The 21,230-nt window shown below is 40.4% G+C and overlaps 1 protein-coding gene across 9 annotated transcripts in view; it reads left to right on the forward strand.

The window, feature by feature from the left end:
* The window catches only part of ATP6V0A1 (ATPase H+ transporting V0 subunit a1), a 79,418-nt gene that overhangs the window by 23,256 nt on the left and 34,932 nt on the right, over positions 1–21,230 (forward strand). For 3 of the 9 annotated variants that reach the window (XM_079906193.1, XM_079906190.1, XM_079906191.1), the window contains exons 1-5: positions 2,752–2,976; positions 4,876–5,039; positions 14,835–14,913; positions 16,311–16,408; positions 17,368–17,496. In XM_079906193.1, the coding sequence (XP_079762319.1) occupies positions 4,923–5,039; positions 14,835–14,913; positions 16,311–16,408; positions 17,368–17,496 (423 nt within the window). In that variant the 5' untranslated portion in view covers positions 2,752–2,976; positions 4,876–4,922. Of the gene's footprint in view, positions 1–639; positions 1,089–2,750; positions 2,977–3,143; positions 3,298–4,875; positions 5,040–14,834; positions 14,914–16,310; positions 16,409–17,367; positions 17,497–21,230 lie in introns of those variants that run through there. The other 6 variants (XM_079906185.1, XM_079906192.1, XM_079906187.1 and 3 more) reach the window with 4 other exon arrangements.

Here is a 21,230-nt window from a genome sequence, read left to right on the forward strand (position 1 = left end):
TAGGAAAACAATGATGCCATTAGCAGGATTAAGGATCTCAGAGGAAGAGACAGTTTTTATTCAGTGAGAGCTCTAAGTCTTCAAAACTCGTGTCACCACCTCCCTGTAAACTTTTCTGATGTCCTCAGGCCCAATACTGAGATATAGTGTTTTGTATCTCGACAATAATAATGATGATGATGATGGCTAACAGTTTTTAAATGCAGACTGAGTGCCAAGCGTGTACTAAGTTCCTTTTCTTCCTTACAATAAACATATAAGGCAAGTACTATTATTAACTATTTTATAGAAGAAGAAACTAGGGCTTAGAGAGTCGTAAAGTGAGAGATATTAAATGACAGACCAAGATTTGAATTCGGGTTGGACTCAGAGACAGCACTCTTAGCAGAGTCAGAACAGTGCAGTACTCGAGAGCACAAGAAATGGGGCCTAACTGGCTGAGTCTGAATCCTGCTCTGCTATTCATTAGCTGAGTGACTTTTGGCAGATTAGTGTACCTCAATTTCACCATAACATCTGTTAAATGAAGACAATAATAGTGTCTGCCTCCTAGTACTGTTGTGAGGATTAAATGAGTTCATATTTATAAAGCACTTAGAAGAGTGCCTGGCACATGGGAAGTATTAATCTCATCTCACCTTTCTCTCTCTCTCTCTCTCTCTCATAATTGTTGGAACTTTATTTCTCACTGAGCTGTGAGCTCCTCTAGGGTAGGAAGAGCGTCTGTTTCATTTTACTATCTCCAGCACCTAGCACCATTTCTCCGATATAGCAGACTGCCTCAGCAAACGTTTATTGCCTGAATGGCATTATTCAGGCAGCTTGAAATTCCATTTCTGAGCCTTGGAGGAATGAGGTGGGTAGAAAAATAGGTATGTCTTACACATAGACATTTAAGCCTGACAATAGGCAAGACTTCCAAGGAAGAGAGCATGGAGGGAAAAGAAATAGAACACTGGAGAAAGATTGATGGTGGGAAATGAAAGGAGACAGAAAAGGAGCTCCGAGAGAAGATACTTTCAAGGAAGCCGTGAAAAAAGGGAATTCAAGGGCACCGATATGAGTCCAGATGAAAGGCTGTCTTAAAGGTAAGAGTATGAAAATTTGTGGTTAGCGAGCAGCTGACCCTGAGGTTAAAAAGTAACTTTCTTTTAAGTCTCAAAGGAAGGAAATGAGTCATTGTGTAATAGTTTATAAAACTTGGCAGGCTTTCTAATGTGGAACCCTATCAGCCTTGCGGGGAAAGTTGAGAGAACTAGGGAGCAATTAAGCTCACAGGGAAAGGGAGGGCCTGGGGCTCTCCAAGGTGCTACTTCTCAACAAAATCGTAATGAAGTCGTTATATCTTCATTCACAATGTGAGATGAAAAATGCAAATTAAACGTCGGTATTTGCCCTTTATTATTTCCTTTAGGCTGGTAAAGCAAGATTGATGATGTTTTTGCCAGGTAGACATATCTCCGTCATTACATTTGAATCTCAGTAGGGTTCCACCACCCATGAAGTATGAATAACCAGTTTTCTGAGTTTTCCTGATATGGTTCTGGTTATGACAAACAACTTGGGATCCCCACTCTTCCTTAAAAGAAGGGCAAGAAAAGGGAATCGACATCAATAGTTGAGAAAGGCGTTTTTATAAATAATAGGTAGACGTCACTTAACGCGTTTTTAAAAACTTATTCTTTTACAAATTTTGAGGAATAGAAAACTTTTAAGTGGTCAAATGGGCGCACAGGAAGCCATCAAACAAGATTCGAAATTAACTTTCACAACACCTGGTCTAATAAGGTTCCTGACGAGGTCCGAACGCGGGTTGGGAAAGAATTTCCAGACACAAGGCAGAATGTAAGGAAGATAGAATTTATTAGAGGGAAGGGTCACTGCCAGAACAGCGGCCAACTTCCTAATAGCCTGGGAGAGTCAAGCCCCAACATGTGCTATTGATCAGTTTTTATAGCCAGAAAACAAAAGAAATAGTCCGAGGTGAAAATTCCCTTTACTGATTGGTCGAGGCACACATACCTTCCTTCTTAGGGTGGGAGTGGGACAGGGCATATGCCTTTCATTACTTGGGACAGGTCCCGTTGCCCAGGTAGGCATCGCCCAGGTGGTCTCACAAATTTCGTAACCATCGCAACATGGTGAGGAGGGCGATTAGGAGTCCAGTAAGGGGTGTAACGCTGACACTTTTTCACGCAGGGTCGTTCTTTGTCCTTGAAGCACCATTGTCCTTGAAGCACCACAGTTTCTCCCACTGTTAACTGGAGAAAAATAGAACCTGGACAGTTGTTGGAAGGACTGAAGCAAATACCTTTTTAAAGAGGGGTTCTCTATTCTTAAATGAATGAGCCCCCTGATCAAGGCTCCTCTACAGGATCTAGTACCTTTAGCAAGTCGTTCTCCACTCTAGGGCTCAAATTTTCTCCCCTGCATAATAAGGAAAAAGGGTGTGTGTGTGCGCGCGCGCGCAGAGCAGATTGCTCCGCTCGAGCTCCGCTCGAGCTCTCCAGTCATTTCATAATAATTTCTCTCCTTCTTGCTACTTCCCTCGAGGAGGAAGAAGTTGTGAATTAATTCCTCGGGTATGAAAATAAAGAAAGCAGGCAGTCTGGCCTCAAGGATACATATTAGTGAGAAAGGATTCTAAAGGGCTCAAGGACTTAAGGCCTAGAGCACCTGCACCGCCCGCCCCACACACCCGCCCTCCAGGGGCCGGCAGCCGAGGCTGCGGGAACAAGATGGCGTCAGCACGCAGGGTCTCGCCCACGCCCCCGCGACTCCGCAATGAGGCCTCCGGCCGAGTCCTCACCCCATTGGCCAACGGCAATGAGGTCATCGTGGGGGAGGAGGCCGGCGGCAGCGCGGGGGCGGGGCTTTGCGGACGCACGCACGTCGAGGTGCCGCTGCCGGGAGCTGAGGAGGCTGCGGCGTTGGTCTGCGGCGGTTGCTTTGGCGGCGGCCTTCCCGCGGCCGGAGGTGAGCTGGGGCTGTAGGTACAGCGCGGCAGGGAGCGGCCTCCGAGGGGCACAGCAAACCCTTCTAACGGCCCCCTCGGTTGTCAAAGGAATTAGCAGGGGCTTCAGGTCTCAGAGGAAATGGGGGTTCACCCCTCTTCGGGCACCCCTCCTCTGGGCAGAGAAACAGGAGGTTCACTCCCTTTTGGAGGCTCCGATCCCTTACCCCATCTAAGTGGAAGGTGGAGGAACTGAAGGTTATTGGGTAGGCTGAAGAATCGGGGGGCTTCCTAAAGGGGCTCCCCATTTGAGGATTATCACCTTTTATTCCCCACTCCGGGAGGTAGGTGTGCCTGGGCTCGGAGAATTTCTCCTTCTCACTAGGTAGACAGGAAACGAGGCAGGTGAATTTGAACAGCTCGTTAGGAGGCGAGGACTGGATGACAGTCGTGAGGCAGGGCTCGGGAACACTTTATTCGGACTCCTCTTGCGCAGGATTACTGTTTCTTCATATTTTTTTTTGCGACCCCCACGCGCCCGAAGTGCTGTGGCCTTTTTAGTTTTCTCTTTGGTTCCAGTGGGATAGAGATGTTCTAGGGAGACTTGTAATCGTTAAAGAACAGAAACAGGGAGGCAACTCATTGGAGGCTGTCATTATCGGCAGCCTCTGAACTATGCTGGTCTGGCATAATTTTATGTGTTTAGAGGTTGTGGAATCTATTCTTGTTGAGGATAGTGTGGGATCTGTTAACAGCTGTTCTGGATGATTCAGGTGTAGGCAGTCTTAAAGACAAGCTACATGATCTCTTGAGAAATTCTTGCTTATATCTGAATGCGTGGTTTTGCTGCCTTGAACGTCAAATGCACAAAGGTTTTGTCATTCAGATTTCTCAAAATGTCTCCCAGGCTTCCGGAAGAATAGCTCTTCCTTTGATGCCAGTTTCACCTATCATTAGGGATGCCCTCATGATACTAAAAATACCTTACATTTTGTTGAGTTTAGATTCTGTACAGCCTGTGCCTTACAATAGCTGATTGAGAATAAATAATTGCAGTTTCAGGACCACTGATAGCGCCAATTGTCTTTCCTACCCGGTAACGGTAAGACCGACTGAAAAGGAAATCTTTATTGGCTTATTCATGCGAAGCTTTAACAGATGGAAGAATGTAGTTAATCTTGAAGGTGGGGATAAGAAACAGAAAGCTGCGGAGGTCCAAAGCTTATTCTCTGTGACTTAAAATTGCTTTGTCATTACCATGTATTCCTGTCATGCTTGACTTGAAATTGAGCTTAATGTGTAAGCTGTTTCTGTGTTTTTCTGTTTTTGTTTTTTAAGTTAATGCTTATGTGTTTAGATTCTTTTGGGAGAAAATGGTGTTTTCCGAGGAGTTTGGAAAGTTAAACCCTTTAAGGTAGCCGTACCTTTAGGGCAGTCCTGGGACTTTGACTGTTAGAAATTAGCAGTAGAGGATAGAAAACTAGATGCAGCGGAGACATGCTTTATGACAGGGTAACCGAGGTCTCTTCTGTTTGTTTCCTGACACAGGAAAAAAAAATGTCAGCTGCCTCATAATATTGTGTCCAAGGTATTTAAAGAGCTGTTTCGGATTCCCAGTTTCTGTTTTTAATCTTAATACATTCTTATGTATTGAGATGTCCCAAATTATTGTCATTCAATCCTGACCTCGAGTGCAAAGGAAGTGACTGTTCATCAGACACTCTTTGGGAGAAGATTCAGTAACAGCCGTTGCAATTTCTCCTTTCTGTCTTTCTAAGAAGGATGTCAAAACAGTTGTTAAAGACCTGTCAGCATGGAGTGGAAGAAATGAAATGCAAAACGGAAGAGGCTTCCTGGGGTGTTGTTTGCTCTCAGTCCTCTTGATAATTCCAAGGTCATATAATTTTCTCTTTTTGCCTTAGGTTGGAGAGAAATCCAGGTACTCAGTTGACCGGTCCTTTCTGCTGCCATGGGGGAGCTTTTCCGGAGTGAGGAGATGACCCTGGCCCAGCTTTTTCTACAGTCAGAAGCTGCTTATTGTTGTGTCAGTGAATTAGGAGAACTCGGAAAGGTTCAGTTTCGTGATGTAAGTAGTTATGGGGCTGCTTCTTGATTACCGCTGAACTCTATTTTTCCTGTCATATCATGGCCAATTTGCCTTAAGACGAACGTTTTGCTTTTTATTTTCAAAAATAACATTATAGCACTGGCTTCTATTGGAAGAATGTACATTTCAAGTTGTCTTTGTAGAGATGAGAATGTTTTGTGCCAATCCTTCCATACTTTCACTAGCTACCGCTTTGAGAATAATCTTAAGCATTCTCAAGGTAATTGCTTGGGATGCAGGTGGAGGACACCAGACTAACCTGTTCAAGGCTTGCACTTTGCTTTTGGGCTCCTTAACACCCACAGTACAGTATTTTAAAAAAAGTGTCATAGCTCTTCCATACAATAGGACATATTTATTACAAAATCTGAAGCATCCAGTTACAGATATATAGTCTATAAGTAAGCGTATACTGAATACCCATTGTTCTGAAGCATTATGCTGGGCACTTGGAGGAGATATCAGAAGAAAATGGGCAGTCTAAGAATATAAAAAAAGTATGACCTATGGGGCTTGCAATCTGAAGGCACAATCTACGCTGCTGAAAGGAGGGGGCAGGTAACAGTTCCTCGTGATGCAGTCTCAAAGCTCCATGTACCTCTCATTTATAACAGTCATCATAGTCGTGATTTTCCATTCATCGGTGCGACTGGCTGATTAAAGGATCTCTCTTCTACTGTGATCTAAACACCAGGAAGACAGAGACATTCGTTATTATATCCTTAGTGCCCACATAAAAGATAATCAATATTTGTTGGAATGAATGGATGGATGAAAGAGGAGTGGTCAGAAAGGGGTGGAATTAATCAGTTTTGGCTTCCTGGAATTGGCAAGCTTTCAGGAAGTTCTCAGTCTGAGCCGAAATTGCACAAATATAATCCAGTGATGTGGTCTTATTCCCTATTCGCTTTGAACTCTTTTATATCAACTCTCTTCAAATGTTCTCCTCCCTGACTCTGGTTCCTTTTCTTACCTTTCTGAAAACTCATTGTTATCTTCCACCAACCACTCTCTTATGTTCCTTACTCCTGCCGTAGGTGTCAGTGTTCCCAAATCTCTTTTCTTTGCTCTCTCTGGCTAAGCTCTGTACCCACATCTTCCCTATCACTTTTTTTTTTTTTTTCTTTTGGTGATCTCATCTATCCTCAAATCTTCCATCTTTACTCAGCAAGTCCCAAATCTGTGTCTCTGGTCCTGACCTCCGAAACACCATCCCTGAATTAACAACTCTCTAAGATTTCTGTCTAACACTACATTGTAAATTAACTGTACTTCAATTAAAAAGAATAAAATAAAATAGCTCAGAAGGCCTTTGTCCCCCCATCCCACCTCCCCCCAAAAAAGATTTTTGTCATCTCTGCTTCTCAAGCTTGTTATGTCTAAATCCCAGCACCTTGCCTTTTAACAAACTATTTCTTCATCCTGACTTTCTAAAGATGAGCTAATGCATCAATATTCTTCCAGTTTTCTAGACTTGAAACCTGAATCAAACCTAAGTCATCCTTAATTTGCAATCCTTTGTCTGGTACTATGGTGTCTCCCTACCTAACACCCATTGTGTCTATTCAGTGTTCTTAACTTTTACTTATGTTGTATTTCAGTCATACAAAACATTATAGGGACTAATACAATGAATATTTATTTTAGTTCCAGACCACTACAGTAAAGTGAGTATCTCAGTAAAGCTAGTCACACAAATTTTTTGGTTTCCCAGTGCATGTAAAAGTTATTTTGGGAATTCCCTGGTGGTCCAGTGGTTAGGACTCCACGCTTTCACTGCCGAGGGTACAGGTTCAATCCCTGGTCGGGGAACTAAGATTCCCACAAGTTATGTTTATACTGTAGGCTATAGACTAAACTGTAGTGTATTAAGTGTGCAGTAGCATTATGTCTTAAAAAAATGTACATATATTAATTAAAAAATAGTTTGTTGCTAAAAAATGCTAACCATCATCTGAGTCTTCAGCAAGTCGTAATTTTTTTGTAATCAAAAGATCACTGATCACCATAACAGATATAATACTGGAAAAGTTTGAAATACTCAGGGAATTACCAAAATGTGACACAGAGACACGAAGTGAGCAAATGCTGTTGGAATAATGGTGCTGATCAACCTTCCTCAATGCAGGGTTGCCACAAACCTTCAATTTGTAAAACAAAGTGATATCTGCAAAGAAATACAGTAAAATGAGTTATGCCTGTAACTATGTTTCTACTATCTGCAAAGAAATACAGTAAAACGAGTTATGCCTGTAACTATGTTTCTACTATCTAATTAAGAGAAACATTCCACAAATAATTGAAAGCTCCTGTGTATCCTTCTTCCCTGCCATTCATGTCTCTCTCCTCCCTCACAAAGGTAATCTCTACAATCTTTGCTTTTATCATTTCCTTGTTGTTTTTTTCCACTTTTGCTGTGTATGTATGTATGTATCACTAAATAATATATAGTATAATTTTATGTTTTAAAACTATGTATATGGTTTCATGTTGTGTGTATCCTTCAGCAAGTACTTTTTAAATTTAATGTTTGTAAGATTTAACCACGTTGATACAGATAGTGCTAGTTCATTCCTTTAAATTGCTATATAGTTATTGTAAGAATATACAGTTTATCATTTTTTCCTTTTAATGAACATTTTGGTTGATTGCAATTCTTTGCTCAACAGTGCTGCAAGGAAGATTCATATATATGTCTTGTGGTATACACGTGTGATAGTTTCTCCAGGGCAGTGGTTCTCAAACTTTTTGGTCTAAGGACCTCTTTAGACTCTTAAAAAATTGAGGACCCCAGAGGGCTTTTATAAGAGTTACAGTTAGCGATGTTATTGTACTGGAAATTAAAACTGAGAAGTGTTTGAAGTATTTACTTATTAAATCATTTAAAAATTATAATAATAAACCTACTACATGTTATCATAACATTTTTATGAAAAATAGCTATGTTTTCCAAAACAAAAAAATAGTTTCGAGAAGAGGGATATTGCTTTTACACTTTTGAAAATCTTTTAGTGTCTGAATTAGCAGAAAGCTGGATTCTCATTTGCTTCTGCAGTCAGTCTGCTGTGATGTATCTCATGAGCCTCTGGAAAACTTCACTGAAACACTCATGAGAGAATGAGAATGAAAAAGGCAGATGATGTCCTAGTGTTACAAGAAAAGGGTATTGATTCCATGGACCTGCTGCTGCTCCAGGGATTATAACCAGGAGGCGTACTGCTGATGCATCCCTAACTGTTAGATGTTATCAGAGTGAACTTCAGAGTGAATGTACCTGTTCATGCTCCCATCGCTGGCAGAAAGAAATTTGCCAGTCTGATGGTTGTGAAGTGGTATCTTGTTTTAATTTGCATTTTCTAGATTAGTACATTTAGTATCTTGTTTGTTTATTGGACATAATGGGTTTCATTTTCCATGAATGTCTGTCTATATTATCTGCCTGAAGTTTTTCTATTGGGTTTGCTTGTCTTCTGTATTGACCTGTAGGATTTTTTTTTCAAGTTCTTCATGTACTCTGGAAGCTAATCTTTTTTCTAATCCTCTACTGATAACTTCTTCCAGGCTGTGGCTTGTCTTTTCCCTCTGTTTTTGGTATATTTTGTCATATATATAAAGTTTATTTTTCTTTTTTTGTTATCAGTATTTTCTGTTTTCCTAAATTTTTCTTTTTTCATTTATTTTTGGCTGTGTTGAGTCTTTGTTGCTGTGCACAGGCTTTCTATAGTTGTGGCGAGCAGGGGCTACTCTTTGTTGCAGTACGCAGGCTTCTCATTGTGGTGGCTTCTCTTGGTGCAGAGCACAGGCTGTAGACGCATGGGCTTCAGTAGTTGCGGCACGTGGGCTCAGTAGTTGTGGCTCGCGGGCTCTAGAGCGCAGGCTCAGTAGTTGGGGCGCATGGGCTTAGTTGCTCTGTGGCATGTGGGATCTTCCTGGACGAGGGATGGAACCCACATCCCCTGCATTAGCAGGTGGATTCTTAACCACTGCACCACCAGGGAAGTCCTTCCTAAATTTTTTTTTTTTGCGGTACACGGGCCTCTCACTGTTGTGGCCTTTCCCGTCGCGGAGCACAGGCTCCGGATGCGCAGGCTCAGCGGTCATGGCTCACAGGCCCAGCTGCTCCGCGGCATGTGGGATCTTTCCGGACCGGGGCACGAACCCATGTCCCCTGCATCAGCAGGCGGACTTTCAACCACTGCGTCACCAGGGAAGCCCCCTCCTAAATGTTTATCTTGAAAAATTTCAAGCCTAAATACTCTAATGTAGACTCACCAGTTGTTAACATTTTGCTACCTTTGATATAATCTTTTTTACTGCACTGTCAGAGAGTGAACTGTTTCTTTCAAATCCTTTTCCTTTTCTTTCTCTTATTTTACTGTATCCATTGGGACCTCTAATAACATAACTTTTTTTAAATTTATTTTTTAATATTTATTTGTTTATTTTGTCTGCGCCAAGTCTCAGTTGTGGCATGCGGTGGGATCTTCCTTGTGGCATGCGGGATTTTTAGTTGTGACATGTAGGCTCATAGTTGCAGCATGCAGCCTTCTTAGTTGCAGCATGCAGACTCTTAGTTGTGGCCCATATGCAGGATCCAGTTCCCCGACCAGGGATTGAACCTGGGCCCCCTGCATTGGGAGCTCGGAGTCTTACCCACTGGACCACCAGAGAAGTCCCAATAACATAACGTGTGGATGAAGAGTAAGAGCAAGCTAATACTGGTTAGGATTGTGTTTAGCTGTATGTAACTGAAGACCCAAATGTTAGGGGTGTACTTTTCTCATGTAACATGATGCCCAGCTTCACGCTGTCATCAGTGTCCTAAGATCATTCTGTGTTTCTTTTTGGCCATCCTTGAGCATTTGGCCTTTGTCCTTATAGATGACCACCACAGCTCCCAGCATTTCTTCCATATTCTAGACAGGAAGAAAGAAGTGCAAGGAGGAGGGGGAAGTACTTACATACGGAGGAAAACAACTTTCCCAGAAATCCTCAGCAGACTTTGCTAATTTATCATTGGCCAAAATTATGGCATACTGTAGCTGCAGGAGAGTCTGGGAAATGTGGTGGTTTTCTTTTTTTTTCAGCTGAGCAGTTGCTGCTCTAAACAAAATTGGGATTATTGTTAATAAGGAAATAGGGCAAAGATGACCGGGGCACGAACCGTGTCCCCTGCATCGGCAGGCAGACTCTCAACCACTGCGCCACCAGGGAAGCCCTCACAGTGGTTTTGCTTTGCATTTCCCTCATGGCTAATGATGTGGAGCCTTTTTCATATGCTTACAGACCATTTGTATAGTTTTTTTTAAACGTAAAATCATCCTTGTAAGCCTGGGAAACTTGGTCATGAGGTGTATTCAAAAGAATTTTAGGGTTCAATTTCCTAATAATTTTATTAGGATTTTTTCATTTATATTTATAAATGATATTGGTCTGTAATTGTCCTTTCTCAAACTATTCCTATCTTATTTTGGTATAAAGATTATACTAGCCAATCTCACTTATTGGTTGAGGAATGTTCCTTTCATTTGTCTCCTCATTGGAATAGTTTTTCTTAGCTTTGGGCTTATCTAGTCTTTGAAAGAACCTATCTTTAAACCTTCTAGGCCCGGTGTTTCTAGATGGGTATATTTTAACTATTGAAATTTCTATCTGTAGTGAACTTTTTCTATTCTTATGTTTATTTATGCCTTCTCTCAGTCTTATAAAAATTTGGTCCATTTTGTCTTTTTAAATAACCAGCTTTTAAGAAAAAATGATAACAAATAAAATGATAAAGAGGAATAAAAGAAAAAAGTCAGCTTTTGACTTTGTTTTGTTCAGGAACTTTTATTCATTTCTGCTCTTTTTTTAAATTTTTTTAAGTCTTTTTATTGAATTTGTTACAATATTGCTTCTGTTTTATGTTTTTTGGTTTTTTGGCCCAAGGCATGTGGGATCTTAGCTCCCCAACCAGGGATCAAATCTGCACCCCCTGCATTGGAAGGTGGAGTCTTAACCACTGGACCACCAGGGAAGTCCCAATTTCTGATCTTTGTTGTTTTCTACTTCCTGTTATGTTTTTTTTAACTTCTTGAACACTTGACACATTAATTTTTTAGTCTTTTCTATTTGCATCTAAGTCTATAAAGTTCCCTTTAAATACTACTTTAACTGCATCCTACAAAGTTTGATCACTAGCATTTTCTTTATCATTCCATTCTAAATATTTTAAGATATTTCAGGGAATTCCCTGGCAGTCCAGTGATTAGGACTGTGTGCTCTCACTGCCGAGGGCCTGGGTTTGATCCCTGGCCGGGGAACTAAGATCCCGCAAGCCACGTGGCATGGCCACAGGAAAAAAAAAAGAGAGATTGATTTTCGTTATGACTTCTTCTTTGTGCTGTGAATTACTTAGAGCTATTTTAGAATTTCCAAATATGTTAAGTTGTATTTTTGATATGGATTTCTAACTTAATTGCATGATAGAGAACATTTTATGGTACCAATTCTATACTGAGACTTGCTGTGTGACCTATTTTGTGGTCAGTTTTTTTAAAAGAACTCTTGAAGAGAGAACTATTGGATGCAGTGTTAGAAAATGTGTGTGTGTGTGTTAGATTAAGCTGATTACGTTGTTCAAATTTTCTCTGTCCTTTTATAATATTTGGTGGACTTGATGTATCAATAGTTTTAAAATTGTATTAAAATTTCTCACTACGTAGACAGATTTGTCAGTTTTTTCTTGTAGTTCTGTTAATGTTTGTTTGAAATATTTTGAGAATGCCTTGCCCACATATTTCAGGACTTCTTACCCAAAGCAGGCCATGGTGTGGCTACAGTTGAGCCTTGACTCTTGATTATGAAACCAGTAAAGTTACCATGAGTCTTGTGGCTACTTTCACTTCAGAATGTCTTGTTTATTGAAGTGGAAATTTCTGAATGAGAGGCTGAGTAGTGCCTGCTCAGTGAAAAAAACCAAAGCAAAACAAAAACAAATAAGCACTTTATTAGGGACACACAAGTTTGGAATTGTTTCCTTTTCCTGGGAATTGTTCTTATTATCATTATGTAGTGATTCTCTTAATCTCTAATAATGGTTTTTACCGTAGATTCCATCTGTCTAATATTAATGTAATACATAATACCAATAATTTACTTGCTAGGTTCTCTGTTACCAGTCTGTCTCTCTCTCTCTTACAGTTCATTCTTTTTTAAAACATTTATTTATTTATTTATTTATTTATGGCTGCATTGTCTTTTTTTTGAATTTTATTTTATTTATTTTTTATAACTTTATTTATTTTATTTATTTATTTTTGGCTGTGTTGGGTCCTCGTTGCTGCGCGTGGGCTCTCCCCAGCTGCGGCGAGCGGGGGCCACTCCTCGCCGCGGTGCGCAGGCCTCCCACTGTGGTGGCCTCTCCTGTTGTGGAGCATGGGCTCTAGGCTTGTGGGCTCAGTAGTTGTAGCACATGGGCTCAGCAGTTGTGGCTTACGGGCTCTAGAGCGCAGGCTCAGTAGTTGTGGAGCATGGGCTCAGCCGCTCCGTGGCACATGGGATCCTCCTGGACCAGGGCTTGAACCCGTGTCCCCTGCATTGGCAGGTGGACTCTCCACCACTGCATCACCAGGGAAGCCCTATTTATTTTTTTATACAGCAGGTTCTTATTAGTCATCCATTTTATACACATCAGTGTATACGTGTCAATCCCAATCTCCCAATTCATACCACCACCACCACCACCACCCGCCGCTGCTTTTCCCCCTTGGTGTCCATACGTTTGTTCTCTACTTCTGTGTCTCAATTTCTGCCCTGCAAACCGGTTCATCTGTACCATTTTTCTAGGTTCCACATATATGCGTTAATATGCGATATGTTTTTCTTTTTCTGACTTACTTCACTCTGTATGACAGTCTCTAGATTCATCCACGTCTCTACAAATGACCCAATTTCGTTCCTTTTTATGGCTGGGTAATATTCCATTGTATATATGTACCACATCTTCTTTATCCGTTTGTCTGTCGATGGGCATTTAGTTTGTTCCATGACCTGGCTATTGTAAATAGTGCTGCAATGAACATTGGGGTGCATGTGTCTTTTTGAATTATGGTTTTCTCTGGGTATATGCCCAGTAGTGGGATTGCTGAGTCATATGGTAACTCTAATTCTAATTCTTCATTGCCGCACTCGGCTTTCTCTAGTTGCGGTGAGTGGGGGCTACTCTTCGTTGCTGTGCATGGGCTTCTCATTGTGGTGGCTTCTCTTGCTGCAGAGCACAGGCTCAAGAGCGCAGGCTCAGTAGTTGTGGCTCATGGGCTTAGTTGCTCCACGGCATGTGGGATCTTCCCGGACCAGGGCTCAAACCCACGTCTCCTGCATTGGCAGGCAGGTTTTTAACCACTGCGCCACCAGGGAAGCCCCCCTCTTCTTTTTTATGGAGGTAAACTTTATATTCAGTGAAATGCATAGATCTTAGGAGTACAGGTTGATGATTTTGGTAAATTTATATACCCTTATAACCACCACCCGACTCAAGGTATAGAATATTTCCAGCAGCCCAGAAAGCTATCTTGTGCACACTTCTGGTCAGCCCCTACCCATCATAGGTAACCACTGTTTTGATTTCTACCATCATAGATTAGTTTTGCCTGTTCTTGAACTTCATGTAAATGAATGATACATTACAGACTCTTATGTCTGACTTCTTTCACTCAACCTCGTATTTTTGAGATTTAATCTTATTTATATATATATATATCTGTAGTTGATTCTTTTTTATTACTGGATAGCATTCTATGGTACGAACATATCACAGTGTCTTTATCCAGTCTCCTGTTGATGGCATTTGGATCATTGCCAGTTTGGGTCGATTATGAATAAAGCTGCTGTAAACATTCTTTTACAAATTTCTGTGGACATGTTTTCATTCCCTTTAAGCGGGTGCCTAGCAGTAGAATGCTCAGTCATGAGGTAGGTAGATATATGTTTAACTGTATAGGAAACTGCCAGCAATATTTTGCTTACTCTTTAATAACGTTTATCACAAAAGTTGTATTGATTGGTTTGTGTCTCTCTTCTGTGGGGCTGATAGCTCTTCAAAGCTAGGTTATCTCTTATTCTTTATATTTATGCCAGTGCCTAATACAGTGTCTGGGACATATATGGTGCTCCACAAATGTTGAGTAACTAATTCTTTCTTTGTATTGCTTTTATGGAATTTATCACATGCTCTCTTATTGGTTGTATTCATCTTCTCTATTAGTTTGCAAGCTTCTTAATGAGTAGGAACTTGTTTTATTCTTATTTGCATTTCCCAGAATATCTGCCACATTGCTTTGAAAATTACTTGTGATGTATGATTGAATAAACCAGCCTATCACCTAGAAGGTGAAGACCCTGGGTCAAAAGAACAAGAGAAGTTTGCCTTCTGTCTCTTCTGATTGGGAAGAAGGAGAGAAGGAAAACCAGGCAGAGCTTCTATTATATCCATTGCCCAAATGTGGGAGGTGGTTGTGCTCACTGAGACTTTTGGCCCGGGAAGAACATTTTGTGCCACTGTGCTTGTCTAATCTGCCTCCATTCCAGGGATATGTTGCAGCAGTGAGGGAGGGGATTTTACTTTTCATTGGTGAGACTGGTCCCAAAGCAGGTTGTGTGGATCAGTAGAAAGTTTTAATTAGTGTCGCATCATACACTGACACTAAATTAGGTTTTCGCTTTGCAGGATGTGTTGCTTATGAAAGAGAGGAAATGTAACATTTGAATATTTGGTATTCTGTTCTTATTTTGCAGTTAAATCCAGATGTGAACGTTTTCCAGCGGAAATTTGTGAATGAAGTTAGAAGATGTGAAGAAATGGATCGAAAGCTTCGTATGTGCATTTTGGCCTTGTCTGATGTTCCTCTAGTGAGCCATTTGTCTTAAATTAGAGTCCTCTTAATAAAGGAAGAAACTACGACAGGAGGAAAAGAAAAGAGGATGTAAAGATGAATTTCTTGTGCACGAGTAGACGTGTGGTGTTTGGGCTAGGTGGTGCTTAATAGAAACTTGGTTTGAGATGACAAGGCTGCAAGCTGAAACTGGGTTTTCTTTATGGGAAGGCTTTTATGGCAGTACTACACTGTAGAATTCTGAGAGGTAGAACCCAGAACACCATCAATTTTAGATGTCAGCAGAGCCCCCTTTTAAATTTTTTATTTTATTTTATTTATTTTTCCGGTACACGGGCCTCTCACTGTCATGGCCCCTCCTGCTGCGGAGCACAGGATCCGGATGCGCAGGCCCAGCGGCCATGGCCCACGGGCCCAGCCACTCCACAGCACGTGGGATCCTCCCGGACCGGGGCACGAACCCGTGTCCCCTGCATCGGCAGGCGGACTCCCAACCACTGCACCACCAGGGAAGCCCCAGAGCCGCCTTTTAATTTGAGCTATTTATGAGGGAAGAATCTAACATTTATTAAGGTCCTATTGAGAGTTAAGGTGTTCATATACTTTATTTTGTTCATTCCCCACAGCATTCCTTCAGGATGGGTGATTTAGTACCCATATTTAGTAAATGAAGAAACCAAAGATTAGAGAGGTTAAGTGACTTGCCCAAGAACGTAAGCTGTCATGATGGGATCGGTGTTTGAATCCAGGTTGTCTGTCTTCAAAATCCAAGATCTTGCTACTATACTATGCCAGCTTTCAGTTAGCTGTTAGGTGAATTTAGTCCCTGTGCTAAAAACTAAGTCAGTAGTTATCACCTGACACACTTTTGTCTTCTGGTGTTTTGGGGCCTTATTCTGTGCTTTGTTTTTTTGTATTTCTTAAGTCAAAACTGACCTGTTTTCAAATTTAATGAAACCCATGTAGGCTGGAGTTGTCTCACTAGGGTGCTAAGTTTCAGCTATTCTACTGAATCGCACTCTTCTGTAGCTCCTCTCTGCCAACAGTATCTGTGCCCAGAACCATCATACAGTAGAAGTCACAAAGGGTAGAGAGCTGACACAGATGAGGACCAGTTTTAATATCAGAAGAGGGAAAGAAGACAGTAGTGGGATGATAAACCTGTTTGGGGTAGCTATGCTTTAGAGACAGTAGGGTAGGAGGAAGAGGAATGTGGAGAAAAAAGGATTTATACGATCTGCCTTTTTTATGTAAAAGTGTCTTTCTTAGAACGAAGCTCTTTTTAGCCAGGTTTGGGGTCTTATTATTTTTTTCCTCAAGTATTGGCAATTCCAGACATGTGCAGCTAGACATGAATGTTTCGATTCTGTCTTTCTAGGATTTGTTGAGAAAGAGATAAGGAAAGCCAATATCCCAATTATGGACACTGGCGAAAACCCGGAGGTGCCCTTCCCCCGGGACATGATTGACTTAGAGGTAAACAATTCTTCTGAGGAAGCCAGATAAGTTTCTTTCTATTTAAATGCAGAAAGTAATTTCCTGAGTAGTTGGAGAGTAGAATAATTCTTGCTGTCCTTGTCTGTTGATTGCAACAGCATTGTCTATTGATTGCAAGTTTCTTGTGGATGGGACTTAAATGAATTTGCTTTTTTATGGTATAAAAACCACTGTGGTATCTCAAATACTATCACATGCGACTAAATAAATGTTTATTGGCTTATTGAAACTTTATTGGATCAATGTTAATTTATCCAGTAATTTATTAATCTCATAGACTAAGTGAATAGCCTTTCATTAACTTTTCAATAATTATTTTATCTATCCCAAGTCCCCTGAGGAATTTAACCAAGTGTACAACAGAATCTATAGACAAAGAAAGACCATTTTAAGCCAAAAAGTTTTCATGAAGAAAATTGCCCTGGTAAAAACACAATACAGTTGTCCTTCAGTATCTGAGGGGGATTGGTTCCAGGCCGTCCCTCGGATACCAAAATCTGCTGATGCTCAAGTCCCTTATATAAAATAGCTGTAGTATTTGCATTAAACCTATGTACATCCTCCCGTATACTTTAAATCATCTCTGGATTACTTATAATACCTAATACAATGTAAATGCTATGTAAGTAGTTGTAAATACAATGTAGATGCTAGGTAAATAGTTGCTTGTGGGCAGCAGATTCAAGTTTTGCTCTTTGGAACTTTCTGGAAAATGTTTTTCCCCAAATAGTTTCGAACCATGGTTAGTTGAATCTGCAGGTATGGAACCCAAGGGTATGGAGGGCTGACTGTACTTGCTGTGTTGTTCAAAGATACTTTTGAACCATCTGGCTGGCGAGTGTTCTGTGGGATGGATGAATTCATCTGTCTTTCAGAGCAAGCATTTTGAGCTTCCTTTGAGTAAATTGGTTTTGTTATTGTTGTTGTTGTCTCTGTAGGCCAATTTTGAGAAGATTGAAAATGAACTGAAGGAAATCAACACAAACCAGGAAGCTCTGAAGAGAAATTTCTTGGAACTGACTGAATTAAAATTTATACTTCGCAAAACTCAGCAGTTTTTCGATGAGGTCAGACTATTGTTTCTTTTAATATTTGAGCAGCTGATATTACACCAGCAAAGTGGGCCATATTTTTATTCCAATAATTATTTTAATTTGCTAGTTTGAAAGCAGTACCATTTCTGCACCCTGTTTTATTTGAAGAAATGTCAGATTATGTTCCATTTTTCATGCAGTACACAGCCAGCCATGGTTTTGTATAATTTTGCATTTTCAGCAATTTTTCATCTCAAGATGGGGAAAGGAACCCTAAAATAGTTGTATAAACATAGTTAGATGAAATTTTTACATTTTAAGGTAAGTATATGCTTAAAGTTGAAGCAACAGGAAACAGTTATACATGAAATTATAACAAAGGTTTAATCTCCAAACCTTTTGTCGTTAAATTTAAATTTTTATCCTCTATGTTTGCTTGTCAACCTTTGAGCACATTTTTAAGTACTCCAGATTGCACATCACACTTAATTTTTCAAGAGCTTTTCTTTATGTTGTTTGGAAAATTGGTAGGATGCCTTTTTGAAATTCCTGGATTTTCATATAAACTCAACTTTATTACCTTGTAGGGAAAAAATGTTAATAAATTCCTGGGTTAAAAATGTAGGTGACTAAGTTGCCAGGTGACAGCTTGCTGAGGTGATCCCATGGAAAGGATTGGAATAAGGCTTTCAGAAGGCTTCCTCCTCCTAATTAAACCTGAGAAGAAGTCTTAGCTTTCAGCCTGGACGTGCTTTTTCTGATGGCCTAAAATATGGGTAACTCTCTTTTCAATAGGTGTCTTTGCTACCAGATTAACAACATCAGACATTTCAGAGATTGTCCCAGTCAGTCTTCAGTGTACCTTCCCATAAGTTCTTTATTTCCTTTGCTCAACAACAACAAAAATTAGCAAAGCTTTTGAAAAATAGAAGGCCCATTTTAGTTAGCATCTTATATGTCCTCAGTTTTACTTGTAATTTCTGTCTTTTGAGGAAAGAATAAGTCTCATTAGCTCTCTAGACTGGAGCAGGGGGTTGCCAACTAGCAACATCAGCCTCACCTGAGAACTTGTCAGAATGCAAATTTTCAGTCCACACGAGACTTTTTCAATCAGAAACTCTGAGAGTGGTGCCCAGCCCAGCAATCTGTTTTCACAAGGTTATTCTGAAGCATGCTAGTGTGAGAACCACGGGGCTAGAGAAAGTCAGCTGAAGATGTGATACATTCCTTAGTAACTAAGGATGTGACTCAGAGAAGCCATGCTAATTAAAAGGATCTGTTGGAGCCAGGGAAAGGAGAAAAGCTCACAGGAATTTAATTGCCCAGTCTTCCTGAGAATCAGGATCTGGCTACATACCAGGAGAGCGTTGGTGTGAATATTCAGTTTGCTCACTGAGTTGAGAATTTTGAGACTGATGGTAACTTCTTTCACCAGTCCCCGATCTCACATTAAAGGGTGTGGGACAGTGTGATTAACTCTTTCCAGGTGTTACAGGTCTTTTGCAACAGGCACGGCCACTTACGCCCAAGGGTTTTGATAAACAAATAATCTGGAATTCCAGTGTACTCACTGTGAAAACATTATTGTGTTTATACTCATTAATTCACAGAGCATTTGAAGAGCACCTGCTGTTTGTAAAGCGTAAGATGGGTAAGACATGGTCCCTATGTTCAAGGAATATGTCACTTAACTCATATCAGGAAACATCCCTGAACACAGTGCCTCCCTATGCTCACAGATGTGTGCTTTTCTATACATGTCCAAGCTGCTGCCCACAGATCCAAAGTAAATCTGGCCTCCAGGTCAAAGCTCAGTTACTTTTATCATTATTTGGGACTTAATTCTTTTACCCTCTCCCCTCTTTCTTTCCCTTTTGATATAGCCTTTAGTTTACTGCTGGGATGTTGCTGAGATGTATGAAAATGTTTTTCATAACCTCCTGAGTTTAAGGATTGGGATAGGCTTCCTAGTCTAGTTCATTTTGGTAGAAATTCTGAATAAAGACTGACAAATGGACTCCCTTAATGGAAATAGTTTTTTAAACTGTTAATTTTATAGTTAAAAAATAGTAAAAACAAAATAAGAGGAGATATAAAATAGATAACTAATAAGGACCTACTGTATTGCACAGGGAACTCTTCTCAGTACTCTGTAATGACCTATATGGGAAAAGAATCTTAAAAAGAGTGGATATATGTATGTGTATAACTGGTACCCTTTGCTGGTACAGCAGAAACTAACACTGGTACACTGGTACAGCAGAAACTAACACAACATTGTAAATCAACTATACTCCAATAAAAATTTTTTAGAAAATAAGAGGAACCACTTGGAAAGATGATATAAGATTTTAAAATTGTAGCTATGGGTTTAGGAATTTTCTTTGTGATTAATAGGTCTAAACATGAAATACTCATCCTGAGAAGGCAGACATGACCTTCACGCCCTATCCATTTTGCATTGTTTCCCCTCTCCTACTTGTGCAAAACGTTTGTTTTTAATCTCTGGAAGTACTTTTGAGCACGAGGCCTTGGCTGTGAGCGGTTCTTCTGTTGCTTTCGTCATCAGTCCCTGTCACTCCCCTGTGAGGAGTCTTCTGGCAAGCACCACTCCTCCTTTTCTCTACTAGTGCCCAGTCAGTGTCTTGCCCGCTCTTACCATTAGCTCTTAGTCTCAGCCAGGTCCCTTTCACTAGCCCCTGCCCTGCTGTGGCCATACAGCAGTCTCAGGCGTCACTGCCATGATAGGAGACAAGGCCTCACAGAGTTAAGCACATCTGCACATGCGAGTGCACGCTTTACTTAATGCAAGAGATAAGGAAACTTGGGACTCTCAAATCTCAGAGATGTGGAATTTCATGAGACTTTCTTCCATGCCTGAGATTATAATGTTTGCAAGTGGCCTGAAACACTACCAATTTTAAACCCTTCTTTTTAATATAATTTGGTGAATATGATCAGTAATTTACAATAATGAGTTAGCAGAAAATGGCTAAATCAGAAGATGATTCTTTGCATCTCCAGGCATAGGGGTTATGATTGGCCAAGTGTGTAGAAAGGGAGAAGTAAACATATATTGAATATTCTTATGATTTATAATGATTAAAAATTTGATTTAGCCATTTCTTATCCAGAGCATTTAAAATGACTTGTTAATGATTATCCTTTTCTCAGTCTTCTTGCTTATGAAGAACTGTAAGAGCTGGAGAGATTTCTCTGCATCTTTTACCATAAGCACCATAACATATGAGAGCGTAAAGAAGACTGGAAAAGTAATGGTTAATGGCATGCAGATCCCTGCCTTCCTTTCCTTCTGAGTTTTCCATCCATCTGCTTTCTTTACTTTTCTTTCCCATCTGCCATCTCCTTTGGGGCTTGAGTGAATACCTTAGGTGAAGAAATATAATTTCTTTCTCAATGTAGATGGAAACGGAAGTGTTTGCTCTTGGTAATGTAGCTTGAACTGGATGTGCCACTTATACTGAAGTGCAGAAATAGAACTACTGAAATTCTGCTACTTCCTTTTTTCAAGGCATGGTTTTAGTATTCTGACTGGGGGAAGGGGTAAATCAGAGGGCATAGCAAGTAATTTAGAAGAACCTTGGCAGTACTTTTATTAGAGAACCCAGATTAGTATTTAGATACTTGATGACATGGTTTTCAATATTGCTTTAAAGGCCATCAGTTAGTGGTTGTGGACATCTAGTTTCTCATCAGGCACAGTTATTTCATTTGACAAATTTTAACTTTCCTCTCTAAGACTTAGG

The sequence above is a fragment of the Stenella coeruleoalba genome (assembly GCF_951394435.1).
Source record: "Stenella coeruleoalba genome assembly, chromosome: 19".
Lineage (NCBI taxonomy): Eukaryota > Metazoa > Chordata > Mammalia > Artiodactyla > Delphinidae > Stenella > Stenella coeruleoalba.